Below are 22,537 nucleotides of genomic sequence, written 5' to 3'. Positions count from 1 at the left end.
ACATTTTAGTAATCACTTTAGTTGGTTTCAGAGAATTGGAAAATAGAAGTTAACTGGACAATCACAGAATTAATTGGGGAAGTAAAAGTTTGCAGCTTTGATTAGGACTTTTTCAATTAAGAAGTATAAATTTAATTGTGGTTGGTATGTTTAGAAAAAGGGTAGCAATTTTCCTTATTTTAATCTGTCTTGATTTTCATATCAATGCACGTTCAGTTGTAATCAAGGAAACTACTTTCTGCTAAAAGGGAATGTATAATACCCAGGTCCAGAGCTATTTGACAAAAATGATTTTAATTGCATCACAAACCTTAATAAAGCATTAACAATCAATAAAGAATGTATCTTTATTCACAAAGTTGCAGTTCCAACAATTTGCGTTACATGGTATTAGGCCAAGTATATATTACCCAAATATTTCCAGTTGAGAATAATTTGATTCCATAAGATTTTTATGAGATTTGGGTATTCAGAATATATATGGAAAATTTATATACTGACACCAAGGTGACAGTTATAGAGAATGCTTTTACAGAAATGAATGCTATCTCTTTAAGATAAGATGCCTCCATGCTTTGCAAACAAGATCAATTATGGGCAGATTCCTACTGCTGGTTTTTTTTTCAAGAGGAGAGATTCTCACGCTAAATATAACCATCGTATTCCTGATAACAGCCTTTTCTTCTTCTCCTGAAATCCACCAAAACTGAAGAAAAATTCAACTGACTGTTCCTAGCAGCTGTGTGGCCCGGAGTTCACGAGGAAAGCTGGCTTCCTGCAGTTCCCTATTCACCACCTGCTTCAAAGGCAGCCTAGCTAGCTATAGTTTGCCGGCCAGGTAGGGTGCCATTGTGCACAGTCTGGGAGGATTAGTATTAAAGCTGCAGCCACCAGGCCCTTGGTCTCCAGCTGCCATTCAGTCTAACATGGAGAGGCTAAGCCTGGCCAGGGTCATCGTATCCAGCGTGCTTTGAACAGCAAAGGAGCTTCCTGAGAATAGAATCTTCTTGGCAATCATGGTGCAAGCTTGCGGCACAGCAGGTGCCTTCTAAAACACGTACATTTGTTTGTGCTGGGGTGCTACAGTTTTTTTTTTAAATTTTCATAGCGTCTTTTCATTTTAAAAATAGGGGAATGTTGACAAAAAGTTTATATAGGCAGATATAGATATGGACACATATAACACGCACATATACACATTCCTCCATTCATTCATTCATTCACTCATTCATTCATTCATATCGGATGGACTTTTATTTTGGAGACGTTTGTGCACCCATGAACAGCGGAAAAGACAATTAACCATTTTTAATCTGTATCACTGCTGGATTTCGGGAACGTACATCAAATGTGACAGGGATTTTTTTCCCTCCATCCCCCCAGTGTTCTGACATTTAGTATTCGAGATTTGTTGAATTTGTCTCGTCTTTATGAATAGCACCTAAAACTTAGATATTTTCCCCCCACTTTTTTTTTTTTTTTTTGCAGGTGAGGTAACGATGACGTAAAAATAATGGTAAAAAACCTACGATGAAATTGTGGGGGTGAAAAAAAAATTAAGCAGTAAGATGAGTTGTCATGACGACAGGGATGTTCTGTTGATGAACTGTACTCCTCATTGTCCAATCAGATAGTAGAGCTGAAGCTGGAGCACGAACAGGAAAAGACGCACCTATTCCAAGAACATAACACAGAAAAGGATTGCCTGGTCCGAGACCATGAACGGGAAATTGAGAAACTAGAAAAACAGCTTCGGGCTTCCATGACAGACTACGAAAATAAAATCCAGGAATATAGGAAACGAGATTCTCAGGTAATAACAATATTTCAAAAATAATGGGATTGTCTTTTTAAAAAACATTTCCTGTTTTCCAATTTTATTTTTTGCTGCATGCTTTAATCATTAAAAAAAAAAGCATGGAAACACAATTTGCTTTTTCTGTTGTATTTTCATTACCGCCCCATGTCCCTGCCACTACTAAAAAGGCTTTCAAAAGAGGAAAAAAGAAAAAAGGTGTGGGGGGAACACCCACAGGTAGCCAGATTAAGAATCATATGGTGTGCAATAATTTGGCCTATTATTTATAATCTTGTCTAATTTATTGCCATGAAAGATTTAAGAAAAGCCGTTATTTATTTCCTGTCTATGTATCTGTAGCAAACCCCTCCCATTTTGGCTTACTTATTGATTTTTAAAAATAAATATCCCTGCAATCAACCTATATATTCCCCGTTTTTAAGTTTTTATTAATTTTTTTAATGATGTTTGGGGATTATTAATATCAAATTTTTTTGCACGTGATTTGCTAGGGATTTATTTTAATGATAAATATATGGGAAATTACGAATTGTGAATTGCTTGCTTTTAGATAAGATTTCTAAATGTATTTGTGTATGGATGTGTAAAATTTTTGGGTCTGTATATATTTGTATATAAATGCATTAAAATATATAGGCACACATACCTTGGGTTATGTGTATACATATGTACACATAACAAACATACATTTCTTCCATTTTTATGACTGTTAGAAGCCATTTACCAGAGTAATTCCCAGCTATGGTGTGTTAATTGCTCAAATTTATAGGTTAAGTGTGCATTGTTGATATGGAAAATTTTCTTGATTGTTCCAATTAAAAATATATTATCTATGCCAGTTGTTTTGAACATAGTTCATTATCCAGAATAAATATACTTTAAAAGGCCTGAAGCGAAGACACTTAAAAATGGAAAGTAATAGAATAGGAAGACAATGACTGCTTTAGCAGTTCTCAGTAGAATAGTTTGAATAATTTGATATAAAATGTGGATAATTATTATCATAGTTTAATAAATATATTATACATAAACACACATGTATGCATATATACACACATATACGCACTTAGGAGCCTTTTCTCCATTCTTGAAGGAAAAATATGTTTTTTTCTTTACTGCAAATTCATGAGTTATTGAAAAAAGTTAATCATTTATTTCATTTGCACCGTGTCAGTAATACAATCCAGAAACTCAGTATTTATGGTTCATTTGAAAAGAAACAATAAATAGAAGGGAAGAAGGGACTGTATCCAGTTTTTTTATTAGTCAAATATTATATTATGTTCATGTTTACTAACAGATGTATACTTAAAAGACAGTTTCTTCATCATCATGTCTTATTATATTTCTGTATTTATAATTTGTATACATTTGTGATGTAGATTCCATTTACCTTTTTAATACTGTACAGTTTGTTAATATATATGCATCCTTACTATTTCATGTTTAATGAAGCTCATGATACATGAAGAACATCTCTCTAAAATATGGGAACTTTAATGTTACAACCAAGGAATTCCAAAGATTTATCTACTGTACAGTTGGATTAAAATCACTGGGCTATTTCATCATTAAATTATTCACATTATTTTTTTAAATCACAGAGATAATGAGTTATGAGAAACAGTTACAAAAACATATCAAGTAGGCGTGTGATTTGGGACCTTCCATCCATAATATTTTTTCCTTTCCTTGTTAAATCATCTCTTTCTTGGTTTCAATTTATAACAGGCTGATGTTTATTGTTTTTTATACTGTTACTTACCTAGTGTATTCAATAACAGTGCAGTATTTTTGAGGACTGTGCAATATTACAAATATTGAATATGTAGTGGGAAATAAAAATTGCAAATTGTTGCTTAAATTTAATGTATGTATTGAATATCTTATAAAAATAACCAATTTTATCTTGATAGTGACATTACAGAAATGTCTGTGAAGCGATATGATTGGTTTTTGTTATGTTACTCGCAAGTATTGATGTGTTTTGCTACCATCTTCTATTTTACTATGCATAGGAATGGAATTTATATTGAGCAAATATCATGCTTGCACACTTTGTTTCTTCTCCACAATTTTTAACTGATTGTTGGAAGTAATTTTGGTTACTTTATATAAATAACATGAGTAAACAAATCTCTAGTACTCTACCAATGAGAAATTTAGCACTCTCATTTTTTTCTAACTCTGAAAGACCAAGCTGATCCACAGGTTTAGATTTTGAGGCACTAGTTATGAAGATGTGTGATGATTATCTTTTATTTTAACAGTTTAATAAATTATCATTACAAAATGGTGATTGAAAATTTTGATTATAATTTTATTTGTTAAAATGTTTGTACTCTTTTTTTAACCATGAAAAGCAATTCAGTAATGTTTATTAAAAATTTAAATACAGATGCTACTGAGATGTTTGAGTACATGCAATTACTCTAAAGTAGCATGAAGAATATTTAGATGATCTCTTATAAAATTAAAACTGTAACAGAATAGCATCACTTTATAAGTATTTTTATTACCTTCTAGCAGATGTATCCTTTCATCATTACATAGTTTCTTTTGTGTCATTCCTGACATCTTTTCTCTCAAATATTGCCTATTTTTTGCTACTTGAGTGAACCAGTAATTTTGGACTTCCTATTTGTCTGGCTATCTGCCTGTTATTCTCTGATTTGTATTATTTCACTTCTGTCAGCATAACTGTATACAGTACAGATAAAAATACAGTAATGATGGTTAAATGCAACACTCACATAATAATGAACGCAATACTCTTTGACATAACCAGGTTTTCACAGGCTTACCTTTAGGTACAGAAGGAAGGAAATGTGTTTCACAAAATCTTAATACTTTGTTTTGGTCGTAAAATTGGCATAATAGAAATCAAGTCTTTCTCCTCATTTTCTGTTGCCTTTGTATTTTCTTCCATTCATAAATGTTTCTATATTGAGTAATGGAATTAGACTTCCTGACCAATGATGCAGAAAGGAGACATCAAAAGCATTGATGTGATATTCACTTGATCCTAAACACTTGTCATCCATTAAGGGAATGTATCTTCTAATAGTCACGTGACTAGACAAATAAAAGCTACTGTGAATGCTTTCATCTAGGGGAGCAAACTCCTAGATAGGATACAACACAATTTCTCCTAGTTTTCCTCCTTCACTTTGCATTAGCAACTGCTTTTGCCTGTTTGCTCTCTTGCTATTCTTTTTCTGTTTTGTATTTTGCCTTCCTTAAGCTTTACTTTCTTTCAATAAATTATATTTCTATTCTTGATCTGCCTTTAAAACTCAACTCCTGTTTTTTTAAAAAAAATATTTTACACATAGTGAGAATTCTTTAGTTTCTTGTTCTTTGCTCCAGTTGAGGCAAATGAACATTAATAATTTGACTTAGAAATGAGAAGAAATTTGAATTTGAAAGCCAGACCAAGAAAGATCACACAAATTGGAACTTTTTGAAATGCCAGAATGGGATGTGAACTGATATATTTTACAACCTACATCCACTATTAAAATAATACCTGGTGCAACAATTAAATCATTCTAGCTGATAGAGTCTAAGAGCATGTATCAACACGTCCTTCTCAATTAATTCAAGCATAGGAGCAATATGCATCAAGGATATCAGTCATGTAACCTGCTTGTAAAGCTGTTAAAACAATCCTTCCTCATTGTTTGAGAGTAATCCAGCATAGTAAAAGAAGAAAAAGAAGAGCATAGTGCATGAAAATTCTTTATATTCTCATCATTATCTCTATTTTTAAAAAATATGTTTTGCATAACTATAAGACACACCCTCCTCTTTCTTCCACTTCTCCCCATCTTAGAAAGAGAGACATATTCTTACAGACACAATGTAAGTCCTTCTGCACTTCCAGTATTTTGGATCTATTTCAGTGGGTCAAAAGAATTGAATTCATCTTCTTTCTCAATACTTTTGTATTGAAAAGAAAGCATGAAGGAAAGCCTAAAGAAAGAAATTGTAAATATTGTTATGAAATAACTCTATCCAAAATACACTTGTATAAACAAAAATAATACTGGGTTAATATGACTTAAAAATGGAAACAGATTTTGTATAAAACAATTATTAAATTAAGTTTCTTTTTTTGCCATAACCTGATAGCCAATGTTAATTCCCATATCATTAAATCTCAGTTCACTTTGAATATATATACCCACACACCAGAGAATCCCAGGTACTCAATTTACATAATTTCATTATTCTACTTAAACCACAGGGTAACAATTACAAATATTAAACTTTTGAATCTGAATTGATATTATATTTATTTATTATTTGGATTTGTATGCGAAGACTCGGGGCGGCATACAAATTAAAAAACTTTCTGCCAATGAAAACTTTCTGCCAATGAAACCTGCGCAATAGTTTCCATTTGAGTTTCATGCACATCAATGAATGGTAACCACTGAAATTTATGAGTGTAGTTTTTGTTAACGAAAGTCTTCATATTTGCCATCCAGTTGCCTACAGTTGTTTTTCTTTTTCCAACAATAAAGCTACATTACAATTATCAGTAGTTATAGATTAACCATGTCTATAACCATAAGCATCAAAATGCTCCTAAGACCCTGTAGTTAATGTAGTACCCCCAATAATTCCAAAAATTGTTATCAGATTTTTAATGTGGCCGATAGGTGACTAATTAAATACACAACTGATGAGCTGTTCTGCATTACATATATTTAATTTTTAGTAAGCCTAAATATAAATGTAATTTAATTTCTCTCCTGGTCCCAATTATTATTCCTAGCATATGACTAAAAGGTCAAATGAAAACTTCAGTCTAGAAAAAGCCAGGTACCTCTGGTTCAAAATAATTTATTCTTCCTTTAATACTTTGAAGTGATGGTTTGGAGTGGATAGATAATTGCATTTGCTTCAAACTATACTTCTAAATATAAGGAATGAAGCAGAACTTTAGGTATTTCTGCCATTTCCAACTTTCAACCCTTAAACAAATGTTACAGATATATAAATATATATAATCAGTAGCATTGTATAATAGACCAACTAAGTATTGTTGGATTAATTTGGATTAGATTAATGTAGTCTAATCATGCACCCTTCTTCTCTGACCGTTAAATGTTATGTATGGATGTGATTGAGTAGACTGACTGTTTTTTCTATAATGGGATTTTAGTTACTGTTTTTTTAACTATTAGATTTGTATACATATTATTTGTATTGCATGTTGTGAGCCGCTCTGGGTCCTTGGAGAGGGGCGGCATACAAGCCTAATTAATTGAATTGAATTGAATTGAATTGAAAGTAATTAATGAATTAAGTTGCCACTCCAGAGGAGTTGCCTGGGGAAATGTCTTATCTGCCAGGAACAGTTTGAAGCTGTTGGATCTGAAGAAGGTCCTTAGGACTATGAGCTCAGCCACATGCTTTTTGAACCCAACCCTGGATTGTTAAAATGGTCCAGGGGATGTTGTGTGATTTGTTCCTTTATCTTTACCTCTGAAAGAGGCCTTAGTTTGTCCCACTCCTCAAGAAGTCAATACTGGACTCCCATCACACTGGACAATTTTTGGGGAATGTCCACTTTTGGGGAAGGTGGCTGACAAGGTGGTTGAGCAAAAGCTTCTGGAGAACCTTGGAGAAGTGGATTATCTATGCATCCTTTTCAGTCAGGATTCAGACCTGGGCATGGCATGGAAATGGCATTAGACACTTTTGGACGATCTTTTGAAAGGGCGGAATGGGAGTTATGCATCCTTCTTTGTCCTACTTGACCTCTTGGTGGTTTTCCCATTGACCTTGTTATCCTTCCTGTCTTCTCACAGCATTGGGTGGGTAGTATGTGCTGGTTCACCTCCTTTGTCCAGGGTCAAATCCAGTCAATGATGATTGGGGAGGAGAGGTCCATCTTTTGCCTCTACTATGTGAGTTACCACAGGATTTGGTGCTCTCTACTCTTCTATTTAATATCTACATGAGACCATTTCGTGAGTTCATCCATTGCCATGGGATATGATATTAAATAATGCTGTGAATATGTTATCCCAGTGCTGAAGGTTGTTTATGTTTGGATGGGGAACAAGAGTCTTTAGCTAAGCCCTGGCAAGACTGAATAGCTTTGGGTTTGGAGGCTTTTTGGTTCTAGGACAATCCTATCTTTGATAGAGCTGAATTAAGTGACACTGTCCCAGGTAGAGCTAGTGTGCAATCTGGGGGTCCTCTTGGTTTCTCTTTGCTTGAAGAACAGGTTGTAGATGGGGATAATATGTTAAAGGGTTAAATAAGGTTCAGGAGGGAAGTGTTTTTAATAGGAAAGTGAACACAAGAAGAAGGGGACACAATCTGAAGTTAGTTGGGGGAAAGATCAAAAGCAACATGAGAAAATATTATTTTACTGAAAGAGTAGTAGATCCTTGGAACAAACTTCCAGCAGACATGGTTGGTAAATCCACAGTAACTGAATTTAAACATGCCTGGGATAAACATATATCCATTGTAAGATAAAATACAGGAAATAGTATAAGGGCAGACTAGATGGACCATGAGGTCTTTTTCTGCTGTCAGTCTTCTATGTTTCTATGTTTCTAAAGTGATAGTACAAGAGACTACAATAGGTAATTTACAATGGCAAACCCTAACAACCATGTACCTTGCATTAACAGGTATTACCTGAAATAAAAACAATACCTTAGGTAAAATATTCATCTTAATTGTTGAAATTCTCCCTATGAAGGATAGCTGTAAATTATTCCATATTTCACAAATAGGTTTCATAATAATTATCATTTTTTAAAGTTATTGTTTTGGCTGTAATCCAAATACCTAAATACTTCACTTTCTTAACTGTCTTCATATCTGTCAAGTTTTCTAATTGTCTTATTTGTGTATCTGTCATATTTTTAATCAATAATTGTGTCTTATTTCTATTAATTTTCAAACCTGCAACTTCTCCGTAATCTTCTATCATTTCTATTAGATTTGAAATTGAGGTTATGGGGTTTTCCACTATAAAAACCACATCATCGGCGAAAGCTTGTACTTTATAGGTTTCTTTTCCTATATTTAATCCTTTAATTTTATTATTTGCCGTTATCCTGATCAGTAGAACTTCCAGTGTTAATATAAACAATAAAGGTGAAAGACGGCAACCCTATCTTACACCTTTAAAAATCTCAAAACTTTCAAGTTGTTCATTATTCAATATAATTTTAGCTGTTTGGTTTGAATATATTGTATCTATTACATTAACAAATTTTGTCCCAAATCTCATTTTGTTTAATTGCATTTTAATAAATGTCCAGTCAACGTTATCAAATGCTTTTTTCACATCTAAAAATACTAATGACATCTGTCTTCCTGGATGCTTTTCATAGAATTCTAATGTATTAATGATCGTTCTTAAATTATTCTTTATTTGTCTACCCGGTAGAAAGCCATTTTGATCTTCATGTATTATTTTGTCTAAAATCTTTTTAAGTCTTAGTGCATAGATAGAGGTAAAAATTTTATAATCAACATTTAATAAGGATATTAGTCTATAATTTTGTATTTTGTCTTTATCTGTACCTGTCTTATGTATTAAAGTTATTAATGCCTCCGACCAGGATTTGGGAATTTTGCCATCAATTATAATCCTATTAAAAATTTCTAGCATATTTGTCATTAATACGTTACTTTCTATTTTATACCATTCTGCCGGTATAGTATCAGGACCTATGGCTTTATTATTCTTTTGATTTTTTAAAGTCGTCTGTAGTTCAACCATAGTAAATTGACTATTTAGCTTTCTTTGTTGTTCTTCTGATAATAATGGTAGATCTGAGGAATTAAAATATTTAAAAATCTCTTCTTTTATTTCTTCTTTCCTATATAGCTCCTTATAGAATTCCTCAACTATTTTTGATTTTTCCTGTGTTCTAAATTTTATCATTCCTTTATCATCTACCAATTTCTTTATTATTTTTGATTGCCTATGTTTTCTTAATTTAAATGCTAGGCATCGTTCTGGTTTGTTAGCCTGTTCAAAGTATTCCTGTTTAACTCTTTTAATTTTTTTGGCTATTTGTTCTTGTTCTATAAGCTTTATTTTATGCTTAACTAGTTCTCTTTTTCTTTTTATCTTTCCATCATCTGGATTGTGTTGTAATATTACTTCTAACTCCTTTAATTCTTTTTCTAATTGTTCGTATTGTTTCTTTTTTTCTTTGTTTTTCCTTATCGTATAAGAGATCATTAATCCCCTAATATATGCCCATAAGTTTTGTGGGGATGTTTCTGAGTTTTTATTAATTTTAAAGAAAATTTCTAGTTCTTTTTCCATCCATTCCCTGTAATATGAATCTCTTAAAATATTCCTGTTCATCTGCCATTTAGTTTGTTTCCTGTGCCTTTTCCAATAAATTACTAAGGGACTATGGCCTGCCCAAGTGTTTGTATCTATCTCAATTTCTTTAATATGTTCAGTGGTTGTTTTCGGGGGCCAAGCCATATCTATCCTTGTCCAAATTTTATGAGGGTTCAAATAAAAGGTATACTGTCTGGTTAGAGGATGTTGCTCCCACCAGATGTCATTTAATAGTAGTTCTGACCTCATTTTTTGAAAACTAATTGGTAGGATTGTTTTCTTTTTCTTATCTTTCTTTTTACCTGAATGACCCAATGATCTATTTGAAATTGCATTGAAATCACCTATTATAATCATATTCTCAATATCTAACTCATTTATCTTTTCATGTAATTGTTTGTAAAATTCTTTTTGATTGTCATTTGGTGCATAAATGGAGACAATAACGAGAGGTTTTTGATCTATATTCAATTGTACAATTAAAAATCTACCATTCTGGTCTGTATAGAGTTGTTTGGAATCTATTGAATTTATTTATTTATTTATTTATTATTTATTATTTAGATTTGTATGCCGCCCCTCTCCGCAGATTCGGGGCGGCTCACAGCATAACACAACAGTTTATAACAAATCCAAATATAATTTAAAATATTTAAAAGAACCCCATTTTGCTAACAAACACACACTCAAACATACCATACATAAAATGTACATGCCCGGGGGAGGTGTTTCAGTTCCCCCATGCCTGACGACAAAGGTGGATTTTAAGGAGTTTACGGAAGGCAGGAAGAGTAGGGGCAGTTCTAATCTCTGGGGGGAGTTGGTTCCAGAGGGTCGGGGCCGCCACAGAGAAGGCTCTTCCCCTGGGGCCCGCCAACCGACATTGTTTAGTTGACGGGACCCGGAGAAGGCCCACTCTGTGGGACCTAATCGGTCGCTGGGATTCATGCGGCAGAAGGCGGTCTCGGAGATATTCTGGTCCAGTGCCATGAAGGGCTTTAAAGGTCATAACCAACACTTTGAATTGTGACCAGAAATTGATCGGCAGCCAATGCAGGCTGCGGAGTGATGGTGAAACATGGGCATACCTAGGTAAGCCCATGACCGCTCTCGCAGCTGCATTCTGCACGATCTGAAGTTTCCGAACACTTTTCAAAGGTAGCCCCATGTAGAGAGCATTACAGTAGTCGAACCTAGAGGTGATGAGGGCATGAGTGACTTTGAGCAATGAGTCCCGGTCCAAATAGGGCCACAACTGGTGCACCAGGCGAACCTGGGCAAACGCCCCCCTCGCCACAGCTGAAAGATGGTTCTCTAATGTGAGCTGTGGATCAAGGAGGACGCTCAAGTTGCGAACCCTCTCCGAGGGGGTCAATGATTCCCCCCCCAGGGTAATGGACGGACAGATGGGATTGTCCTTGGGAGGCAAAACCCACAGCCACTCCATCTTATCCGGGTTGAGCTTGAGTCTGTTGACACCCATCCAGGCCCCAACAGCCTCCAGACACCGGCACATCACTTCCACTGCTTCGTTGACTGGACATGGGGTGGAGATGTAAAGCTGGGTATCATCGGCGTACTGATGATACCTCACTCCATGCCCTTGGATGATCTCACCCAGCGGTTTCATGTAGATATTAAATAGCAGGGGGGAGAGGACCGACCCCTGAGGCACCCCACAAGGGAGAGACCTCGGAGTCGACCTCTGACCCCCCACTAACACCGACTGCGACCGACCGGAGAGGTAGGAGGAGAACCACTGGAGAACAGTGCCTCCCACCCCCAACCCCTCCAGCCGGTGCAGAAGGATACCATGGTCGATGGTATCGAAAGCCTCTGAGAGGTCAAGAAGCACCAGGACAGAGGATAAACCCCTGTCCCGGGCCCGCCAGAGATCATCCATCAACGCGACCAAAGCAGTTTCCGTGCTGTAACCGGGCCTGAAACCCGACTGCTGGGGACCTAGATAATCGGCTTCTTCCAAGGACTGTTGGAGCTGGAGTGCCACCACCTTCTCAACAACCTTCCCCATAAAGGGAAGGTTGGAGACTGGGCGATAGTTGTTAAGTACGGCTGGGTCCAGGGAAGGCTTCTTGAGGAGGGGGTGCACGAGCGCTTCTTTATAGAGTGTTGGAAAAACTCCCCTCCCCAAGGAAGCGTTGGTAATCTCCTGGACCCAGCTCCGTGTCACCTCCCTGCTGGCCAAGACCAGCCAGGAGGGACACGGATCCAGTAAACAGGTGGCGGAACTCACAACTCCAATGGCCTTGTCCACTTCATCAGGTGTCACCAGATCAAACTCTTCCCAGACAGGTGGACAAGTACGTGCCCCAGTCACCTCGACTGACTCGTTGTCAGTCAACTCTGTTTCCCAATTGGAGTCGAGGTCGGCCCGGATCTGGGCGATTTTATCAGCGAAAAACGTGTTAAAATCCTCGGCACTGCTCTGCAAGGGCTCCCCAACTCCCCCCTGGTTAAGAAGGGAGCGGGTCACCCTAAACAGAGCGGCCGGGCGGGATTCCGCTGATGCAATCAAGGCGGCATGGTATGCGTATCTTGCCGCCTTGAGCGCCACTTTGTAAGTCTTAATAAAATTATCTATATACACTGCAATACCTCTCTTTTTTTGATCTGATAAACTAGTAAATATATTCCCTAATTTCGGATTACATAATAATTTTCTGTTGGTTTTTTTAATATGCACTTCTTGTAATATAATTATCTGTACTTTTTATTTTTTAAGTTTTGAAAATATTTGATTTATTTTTCTTGGTTCTTGGTTTGTTTAGACCATTCACATTAACTGAGAATATTTTCATATCCTCCGACATAGCTATTTGTAATATTTTTTGGTATCCTTAGATTCATGCTGTGGTTGTTTTCTTCTTGCGCCTGTAGCTTCCTCCTTCTCTTGGCTGGTAGCACCCAACTCATCTTCTTTTCCTATAGATATTTCCTTTCTTGGTTGTTCAAATTTATTAATACCACTTGTTTCATAAAATTCTCTGGCATCCTCAACATTTTCCAGTTTCACTCTTTGACCTTGCCAGTACACAGAGAGACCTTCTGGAATGAGCCAGCGGAAGTTTGTTTTCCTTGATTAGGATTCTAGTCAAAAAATAATATTCCCTTCTGCTTTCTCGAACTCTTCTCGGAACTTGTTTGAGTATTATAATTTCTTTCCCTTTGACTTCAAGTTTTTTCATTTCTTGTCCATTTCAAAATGTCATCTCTTATAGTCTCCCTTACAAACTTAATGTGGACCTCTCTCGGTAAATTGTGTTTTTTAACATAGCTTGTCTGTACTCTGTAAAGTTCATCAATTTCTTTTATGAGTTCCTGAGGATCGACCTGAAGGATCTCTCCAATTATTTCTGACATTTTTACATTTAAATCTTCATCTTTTTCTTCTATGATGTTCTGAAATCTCAGACTGTAAGATTCACATTGTAACTCTAAGTGAGTTATTGACTCATCATATCCTTTGTTGAGAATGTAACTACGGTCCTCCAAGTCTTCCATTCTCTGCTCAACTTTGTCCATTTTTCCTTCAACTGTCTTAATCCTTTGTTCATTCTCTTTCAGGGTCAGTTGTATTTCTGTGACTTTATCATCTAGTTCTTTCATCCTTTCCTTCATTTCACCTGTATCAACTTTAAAATCACCCATTTCCACTTTCAGATCTTCACGCTGTTGTTTAGCTTCATTTTGAGTTCTCTGCATGAAATCTTGCATTGCAGCTAATGTATTGTTTGCAGAGTTGGTTGTGGTTGTGGTTTTTCCTTTTCTTTCTCCTTATCTTTCTCTTTTGCTAACATGCTTGTAATCGTTTTCTGGTGAACTGGTGATGGCATTGGAGATACTTGTGGAGTTAGAGATGTAGTTGAAATCTGTTTTTTAAATGACTTTATATTGGTGGATGTACTTGACATCCTGCTCGTATTTCTTGACTTCTTATTATTTAAGGTAAGTCTAAGTTTTTTCCAAAATGGCATTCACTTATTTACTGACTATTTTAAGAAAAAGAGAAAAAAAATGTGTAGGTTTACCCTTAATCCGTAATGAAAATTATTAATTATCCAAATAGACTCCAAACAAGATTTAAAAGTACACCTATAAATCTGATTAATACACTTATTCTAATAATTTTTATTTTTCACTGTAATTTAAGAAAATTAATTCTATCACTTATCAAAGTCTCAAACTTAATTATTATTATATACTTTATGTTATATACTTAATATCTAATCAATTGATCAATTAATATATCTATGAAATACAAAAAAGAAAAATATATATATTTGTAATACAATACTGTAAAACTTGATTATATAAAACTTAATGTACTAATATGTAATTTACTAAACTTAAATTAATAGACTTATATTCTAAATATTAGAAAATTATAAAACTTACTAATTTGAAACTTATAATATAAAACTTATCAACTTTATAATATAGAACTTAATAAGACTTATAAAACTTTGAAATATAATACCTTAATCAAGTCTTTTAAAATAACAACCTAATTCTTTAAAGTTGGAGTATACCAGACCAAGAGGGAAGTAAGTAAGAAAGAGTTAGCAATTCATTATATATTTTAACAATCTAGAAAGAATAAAGAAAAACAATAAAATAAAAAGCACCAAGATAACTATGGAATAAAATATATAGTAAAGCACCTAAAAATATGCCAAATATACTAAAAAGGGAAATTTTTAATATACTTAAAGTAGGTTTCTCCGAAATCAATTTTAAGAGTTCTTGATGGTTCTTCTTCTTCTTTCTTTAGTCCTTGTGTAATTCATCTCTTTTTATTTCAAATGTTGAGTATGAAGTTCAAGATTCTAAGGATCTTTCCACCAAAATAAAATTAATCTTCAAATATAGTCCATGCTTATAGCAAATTATATTCCAAATTGAACTTATAGTCCAGTTCTAGTTCAAATGTGGTTGAATTAAACTAATGTTCATATATAGTCCAGATTTATACCAAATGATAATCCAAGTTGAAATTATGATCCAATTGTAATTCAATATGATCCAATTTATATTAAGTTATAATCCAAGTTAGAATTGTAATCCAAGTTATGATCATAGTCCAAGTTGTATCAAATTATATTCAAAATTAAGGTTATAGTCCGGTTATAATCCAAGTCAAAGTTTTATTCTTTTACAGTTAGTCCTTTTGTAATTTAGGCTTTTCCCAGATAGTCCACTCCTGTTTATTTAAGGCGAATATAAGTGTCAGTTTTCAAAGAAAAACCAGATTTAATCCATTAAAGCTCAGTCCTTTATTTTCAATTATCCATTCTTTGTTCCACTATGTATGTTCTTATCCTTTTTAACTTTTATATATATTTTAATTATATATATTTTAATTTCTGTTCGTTTTCAAAAACAATCCTTCCACACAGAAAAAAAGTTCTGGGAACAACAGCCACTTTCGTTTCCCTTTTTTCTTCTTTAAATTCTTTAAGTTCTTAATGCTTCAATCTTCTTCTACCCTCATCCCCTAGATTTTCTTTTCAGGGATGGGAAATCAACAGTGAAAAAATAATATTTATTTCTTTGTCTTATAATTTATTCTTATGAAAAAAGTCCCGGCTGTTAGTTCCCTCTCGCCCAAGGATTTAACTTTTCAGCGAGGCTGCCTCCCATACACTGTGCCAGAGAGAGAAACCCAGGCAGGCAAAAGGGGGAAACCTGTCGCTCCTTTGACCGAAAGGTGACTGCTGCTACCTGCTACTCTTCCTTCCCATGCTAAAGGGCTCTCCTCTTGCTCGCTCGCTTTCTAGCCGGTGCCTTTCCTTCACTGTGGTGACTCCTCAGTTTGGCTGAAGCTGAGTTGATCTGGCCGGGGCAAAGTGCCCCCTTTTTCCTTTCTGCGCCCAGATGCTCCAGGAGGCAACCTCGCACCAGGTGTATGGGAGGCAGTGCGAGGCAGTAACAACAGCGAAGTGGTTTATTTCCTCTCCAAGCGCCCAGAGAAAGGAAAATGCTATGTTTGCTCTAGGCTGCCAAAGCCTTAAAAGGCTTCTCTGGCAGCCCAGAAAAGCCTGAGATGGCTGGGATTAAAGGGGGAATGGCAGGAAACTGCCCAGAGTTTCGTGCTGCTCTCAAATTTCCTAGGAAATTTTTCCGGGCTCGGGTTCTTAAGTAGAAAATGGTTCTTAAGTAGAGGCAAAAAAATATTGAACACCCGGTCCTTATCTAGAAAAGTTCTTAAGTAGAGGCATTCTTAAGTAGAGGTACCACTGTATTTCGTTCAACATATGTATAGTAATATAAAGTCAGATGGTTAGGAGTAATCTCCAGAGCCAATTAAACAATTTTCACATAAGACAAATATGAGGTATGCATTGTAGCTTTTTTGCTATGAATGTATTAATCAAGAAATGTTGATTTAAGCCTATGGTCCCTCCTCCCCCAAGTTTGCCAATGAATCAGTCCCAGCCCTACTATATGCTAATAATACAGCTCTCTTTTCTGAGATTCTGTTGATCCAAGAAGAGCTCTTTCCACACTTCTGAATAAAATCTGAATAGCTGCTGATAAACCCTCAAAAATCCAAAGGTCTGACTGTGTTGATTTGCCTACTGATCAACTAAGGCAAAACTGATTGAATTAAGCAATCCACTTAGTGAAATCGCCAGTTAAATTAGTAAGACAGACTGATTTCTAGGGAGAATCTATTAAAAATAGGACACGAGGGAAGAGATCAGTTGAGGGAGGAAACCATTTGGCATCGCAGTGGAGCTCCACCAAGCACCATGAAAATCAGCTGGTGTTTGCTTGCCAGGAGATCCTAATGGGGTAAAAGTCTCCCTGGAAGGGTGGTGAAGGAAGGAGAGGTGCTACATCAATCACAAGGAAACTGCAATTTCCTCATTGATCCGAAGAAAGCTCTGCTGAATGGCTGCAGGGATGAGGGCCATTTTGGCAAGTCATAAGCTGTGACAAATGGGACAGTAAGATTTGTGCTGGAGCGGTTCATGGACAGAGCATTGAAACAGAGTGAAATAACTTCCAACCTTTATTCTAGAGATCTAACCCAAGTAAAAAAATTCCAAAAAATAATCTCCAAACATTAAGTGGCAATTGGACACATGGAGAAAAGATTAAGACTCAGATGTGAAAGAAATGTCTAATGGAAGCTTTAAAACATAGAAATCCTGAGAAAGGTTTAACATCAACTTGAAAAGTGATTATTGGGAGAAACTGCTTTTGTTATTTTTATTTTTAACACCCCCTATCTGTTGACAATCAGCTGTTTGATTTTTGCTCACTCTGATGTTTGAATTTGGAGCAGGGAAGCCATCTGCTGGAGGAAGAAGATCACTACAGGGTGGGAAACTGAAGTGAAAGTGATAATTATTTAATATAAATAAAGGGGAGGAGAGAGTAATCAACATCTGGAAGGCCAATTGAACTTGATTCTATTTTAGTAGGTGTTCTAGATGTTTAGAAATAGCTTTCTGAAGATTCTTAAGACAAACTGAATTTAAAATAATACATACTTTATTGAAATTGTTCACTGACTTGAGCAAATTTGGTGGGCCAATTTAGATTTAGATTATTAATGTTACAGAACAGAACATCCTATGAGGCAAAAGAAGAAAGGTGATAGAAGAAAAAAGAAAAGAAGAAAAGCAAAATAAGATTTTAAAATTTGGACAATTGGGAAGGTGTAAACTAGAAATTATAAAGACTGTAAATTATCAAATTTAAGGACACCAAAAAATATGGGATTTGGAGGTATAATTCTGGAATTGGTTAAATTTTATTAATAAGTGGCTTTTTTGGAGTTTATAGGTATTAGAACATTGGAAGCTTAGAGGTATATTGAGTAATTATTAATTATTTTTTATTTGTTTGTTTGTCAAACAAGATAAGTGTATGTATGAACATAGCATATTTTTGGTGTATAAGATGCACCTTTTCCTCCCTAAAAGAGGCTGATAATTTGGGTGGGTCTTATACTCTGAATGTAGCTCTCCCCTCACCAGCCCTAACTAGCTGCTATCGATCTTCCCAGCTCTTACCTTGCAGGCTTTTTCATTGTTTCTCTCTGCGAAGAATGTTTTCCAATCCCTAAGTCTTTGCAGGGTTTTTTTCATTACTCTAACTTGCTCTGAGTAAGTTTCTTTCCAGCCCTAACCATGTGCTAACAATGTTCCCAGCTCTTACCGGCTTGCAAGCTCTTTCATTGTTACTCTCTGCAAAGAATGTTTTCCAAACTCTCTTTGATTATTTTTTTCATTCTCTATTTGCTCCAAATGTTTTTTTCCAGCCCTAACCAGGTGCTAACAATGTTCCCAGCTTTTACTGGCTTGCAAACTCTTTCATTGTTACTCTCTGCCAAGAATGTATTCCAAATCTTGTCTTTGTAGGGCTTTCCCCCCCCATTGCTTTACTTGTTCCAGATGTTTCTTTCCAGACCTAACCAGATGCTATTAATGTACCCTAACTCTCATTGTTACTCTCTACGGAGAATGTTTTCTAAGCCCTAAGTCTTTGCAGGTTTTCTTCACCATTGGTTTAACTTCTCCAAATGTTTCTTTCCAGCCCTAACCAGGTGCTAATGATATTCCCAGCTCTTACCCGCTTGCAAGCTCTTTCATTGTTACTCTCTGCAAAGAAGAATGTTTTCCAAGCCCTAAGTCTTTGCAAGGTTTTTCCATTCCTCTACTTGTTCAGACTGTTTCTTTCCAGGTGCTAATGATGTTCCCAGCTCTTACTGGCTTGCAAGCTCTTTCATTGTTACTCTCTCAGAATAATTTTTTTTAGCCCTTAAGCAGGGCATAAAATAATGTGCTGAAGCTGACCAGACTAAGGATGCTAGCCAAATGAATATCCGGTAAGCAGATTCTTTTCCCTATTTTCCTCCCCAAAAACTAAGGTGTGTCTTATATTCTGGTGTGTCTTATACTCTGAAAAATACGGTAAACATGAATTAAATACAGATAAATGGGGACAGTAAGACAGGGACAGTAGGCATGCTGGCGCGCTTATTCCCACCCTCTTTACAGACCTCTTAAGAATGGGGTGAGGTCCATGGTAGACAGTTTGAGATTGAAGCTGTGAAGGTTTGCGGCTGTAACAATGGAGTTGAATAGAGCATTCCAGGTGTTGGTTACTCTGTTGCTGAAGTCTTATTTTCTGCAATCAAGTTTGAAGTGTTTACCTTGAGTTTGTATTGATTGCTTGTCCTGTATTGTTGTGGTTGAAGCTGAAGACGGCAAGACGTTATAGCAGACAATTTTGTGTTTTATACTTAGATTGAACCGCATGTGGTGCAGTTACACATTGGCCAAACCCATATATATTTTATGTGTGTGTGAGAGAGATAGTGTGTGTGAGAGAGAGTATACCCTGTTTCCCCCAAAATAAGACATCCCCTGATAATAAGCCCAATCTGGCTTTTGAGTACATGGCAATAAGGTGAAGCGCTTATTTCAGGGTTCAAAAAATATAAGGCAGGGTCTAATTTTTGGGCAAACGTGTGTGTGCGTGTGTACACATATACAGGCACACATATAATACTAAACTATAACAAAATGACTCAACAGAGGACAATATAAGTGTATGAAGAAATATTATTGATGTTTAAAAGTGTATATGAAAATGTGATAAAAAATCATAAGGAGATAATGGGATTGTTCAGAGATACGATTGTAGAAGAACCTCAACAAATGGGGATGGGGAAAGATGAACATAATATTCAGGAAAGAGATAAGAAACCAGAAGGAGTGGTGGAGGAGACAAATCAAAACAAGCTTCAAGAAGTTAAAGACATTGAAGAGATAGGAACAATAAGTGTGAACCAAATAAATAATATTTTATGAGTTTACAATAGAATAGAGAAAGAAAAGAAATATGTCCCCAAAATAATGAAAGGATTATGGATGGGGGGCTCAAATGATGCAGCAAGCGACAAGGGGTAAGCCAGAGGGAATATTTAATTGGTATAAAATTTTTAGAAAGAGATATAAATCAATCAATCAATCAATAAATAAATAAATAAATATAAGATTCCAAGAGAGAAATATAAAAGAATGACCAAAAAGTCAACAAACAATGAAAGCTAAAGACACATAAATGCAATATTAATAAACTGCAACCCATACTGGACAATGATATTGAACTTTGTCAGGCACTGGGTGGCAGCCCTATACTTGTTTATAGATAATCACCCAATTTGAAGCAGTGTTTTACAATCAATAAAAAACAGCAGAACAATGAGCCTTGCAACAAATCCAGCCATCTATTGTTCCTTAACATCTACAACATTGCTGGTCCCAACCATATACCATACAAAATTCAGAGGCACCTTTATGTGTTATCTCTTTAATGTGATATATGCCATCAACTGCCAACAATGCACCTATGTATTTTACTTAGGACAAACAAACTGTGCTTTGTGCAGAAGAATTAATGGACACGTGTTTGATATCATTTATGTCGGATCACCCTGGTATATTGAAGGAACATCACAGCTCCTTTTTGCCTCTAGGCCCAACCCAGGGCCATTTCAAGGCAGTTAATTTATTCATAGCTGACAACTATATTCTGTATGTATCACATGTTTTTTGCTGAAATTTTAAAATTAAGGGAGACTAGGATGGCACCATTTTGGCCTTGCTCTGGCCTCATCAGCTAGCCACACCCTTACTGGGATTTGATCCGGCAGCTTTTGCCTTGTAAGGCAGAGAATTAACCGCTACGCCACCAGACCTGATCCCTTCAGCTCTGTACCAGGGAGGGGCTATATGTTTTTTATGTCGGATCAGCACAGTTGAATAATAGATTGCTGATTTCACTTTCATCCAAAAGTTTCAAATTATGTCAGGCATTCTGACATAATAGATTTTTAATATGTTACATTTGTTAATTGGTAAGGTACTTGTAATCTATCTTGCTTACAACTTCCATCACCACCTTTCCTCCTTTTCCCCTGTTTTGGAGGTTTTTTAAAATTATGGGAGTCTTGTAGATATAGTGATCCCTCGAGTTTCGTGATCTCGATCTTTGCGAAACGCTATATCACGATTTTCCACCCGATGACGTCACTCTCTTCCTTCCTTTCTCATCTTTCTTTCTCTCTCTCTTTCTCTATCTTGCTTCTTCCTCTCTCACACTCTCTTCCTTCCTCTCGCATCTCTTTCTTTCCTTCTCTCTCTTTCTCTATCTCTCCCCCTCTTGCTGGCGGGCGGCGGGCGGGCGAGCGGGGGTATCAGCGAGGAGCCGGGGTTTCCCCTTTGCGTGGGCAGCTGGGAAACCCCGATCTTCGTCTGCTCGCTGCTGCTGCGCCGAGCAGATCAGCTGCTGGGCGGCCGAAGGAACCTTCCCTGGGTCTTCCCCCTCTTGCTGGCGGGCGGGCGAGCGGCGGGCATCAGCGAGGAGCCGGGGTTTCCCCTTTGCGTGGGCGGCCGGGAAGACGCAGGGAAGGTTCCTTCGGCCGCCCAGCAGCTGATCTGCTCGGTAGCGCAGCAGCAGCGAGGAGCCGAATCGGGGTTTCCCCTTTGCGTGGGCGGCGGGGAACGCAAACTCCACCATCTACGCATGCGCGGCCATAGAAAAAAAGGGCGCGCATGCGCAGATGGTGTTTTTACTTCCGCAACCCTACATCCCGAAAAATCGATTATCGCGAGGGGTCTTGGAACGGAACCCTCGCGATAATAGAGGGATCACTGTATTACAGATTTTGATTTCTCTCCCTAGCAATTGGTGTTGCCCACACCCTCCCCGCCTTCCATAAGAGTCTAAAGACTCATTTATGCCGCCAAGCTTGGGATCATCAGATTCTACCCCCTGGCCAATGAATGTATAGTGGGCTCAGTTTTTTAAATGTAATTCTTAATTTTAATTTTAATTAATCATATATCGATGTATACTGTTTATATATGTCGTAAGCCACCCCGAATCTTTGGAGAGGGGTGGCATATTAATATTAATAATAATAATAATAATAATAATAATAATAATAACAACAACAACAACAACAACAACAACAACAACAACGACGATGATAATTTGGCATGGTTTTGATAAAAGGGTAGTTAAATGTGAACTGTATAATATGACACCTCAGTGTGTTTTGGAGCTAAAACGAGGTCTTAAATTTTTTGATGTCTTCAAAAGATATCAAGTTTTTTTTCATAATTTCTATCAAATTTCTGACCCTTACCGTCCATAGGTTTTGTCTGCATGCATGTTTGCATACTCCAGAAAGTACACTGACAAATTCCCCACAAAATACTTGATTTTATAATTTCAAAAGGGAATGGGAAAGTTAAATCCCAGTTCCCAAATGAATCTTTGCAGTCAGGGGAAACATTTGCACTTGATTGGCATTTATCTAGATGCATGGGTGT

General features: G+C 36.3%; 1 protein-coding gene across 8 annotated transcripts in view; it reads left to right on the top strand.

The window, feature by feature from the left end:
- Positions 1–22,537, top strand: part of CEP112 (centrosomal protein 112) — a 346,088-nt gene that overhangs the window by 139,144 nt on the left and 184,407 nt on the right. For all 8 annotated transcript variants that reach the window (XM_070740313.1, XM_070740316.1, XM_070740309.1 and 5 more), the window contains one exon: positions 1,631–1,813. In XM_070740313.1, the coding sequence (XP_070596414.1) occupies positions 1,631–1,813 (183 nt within the window). The remainder of the gene's footprint in view (positions 1–1,630; positions 1,814–22,537) is intronic.

Source organism: Erythrolamprus reginae, chromosome 2 (genome assembly GCF_031021105.1).
Source record: "Erythrolamprus reginae isolate rEryReg1 chromosome 2, rEryReg1.hap1, whole genome shotgun sequence".
Classification (NCBI taxonomy): domain Eukaryota; kingdom Metazoa; phylum Chordata; class Lepidosauria; order Squamata; family Dipsadidae; genus Erythrolamprus; species Erythrolamprus reginae.
This window is presented reverse-complemented; position numbering and strand designations above follow the sequence as displayed.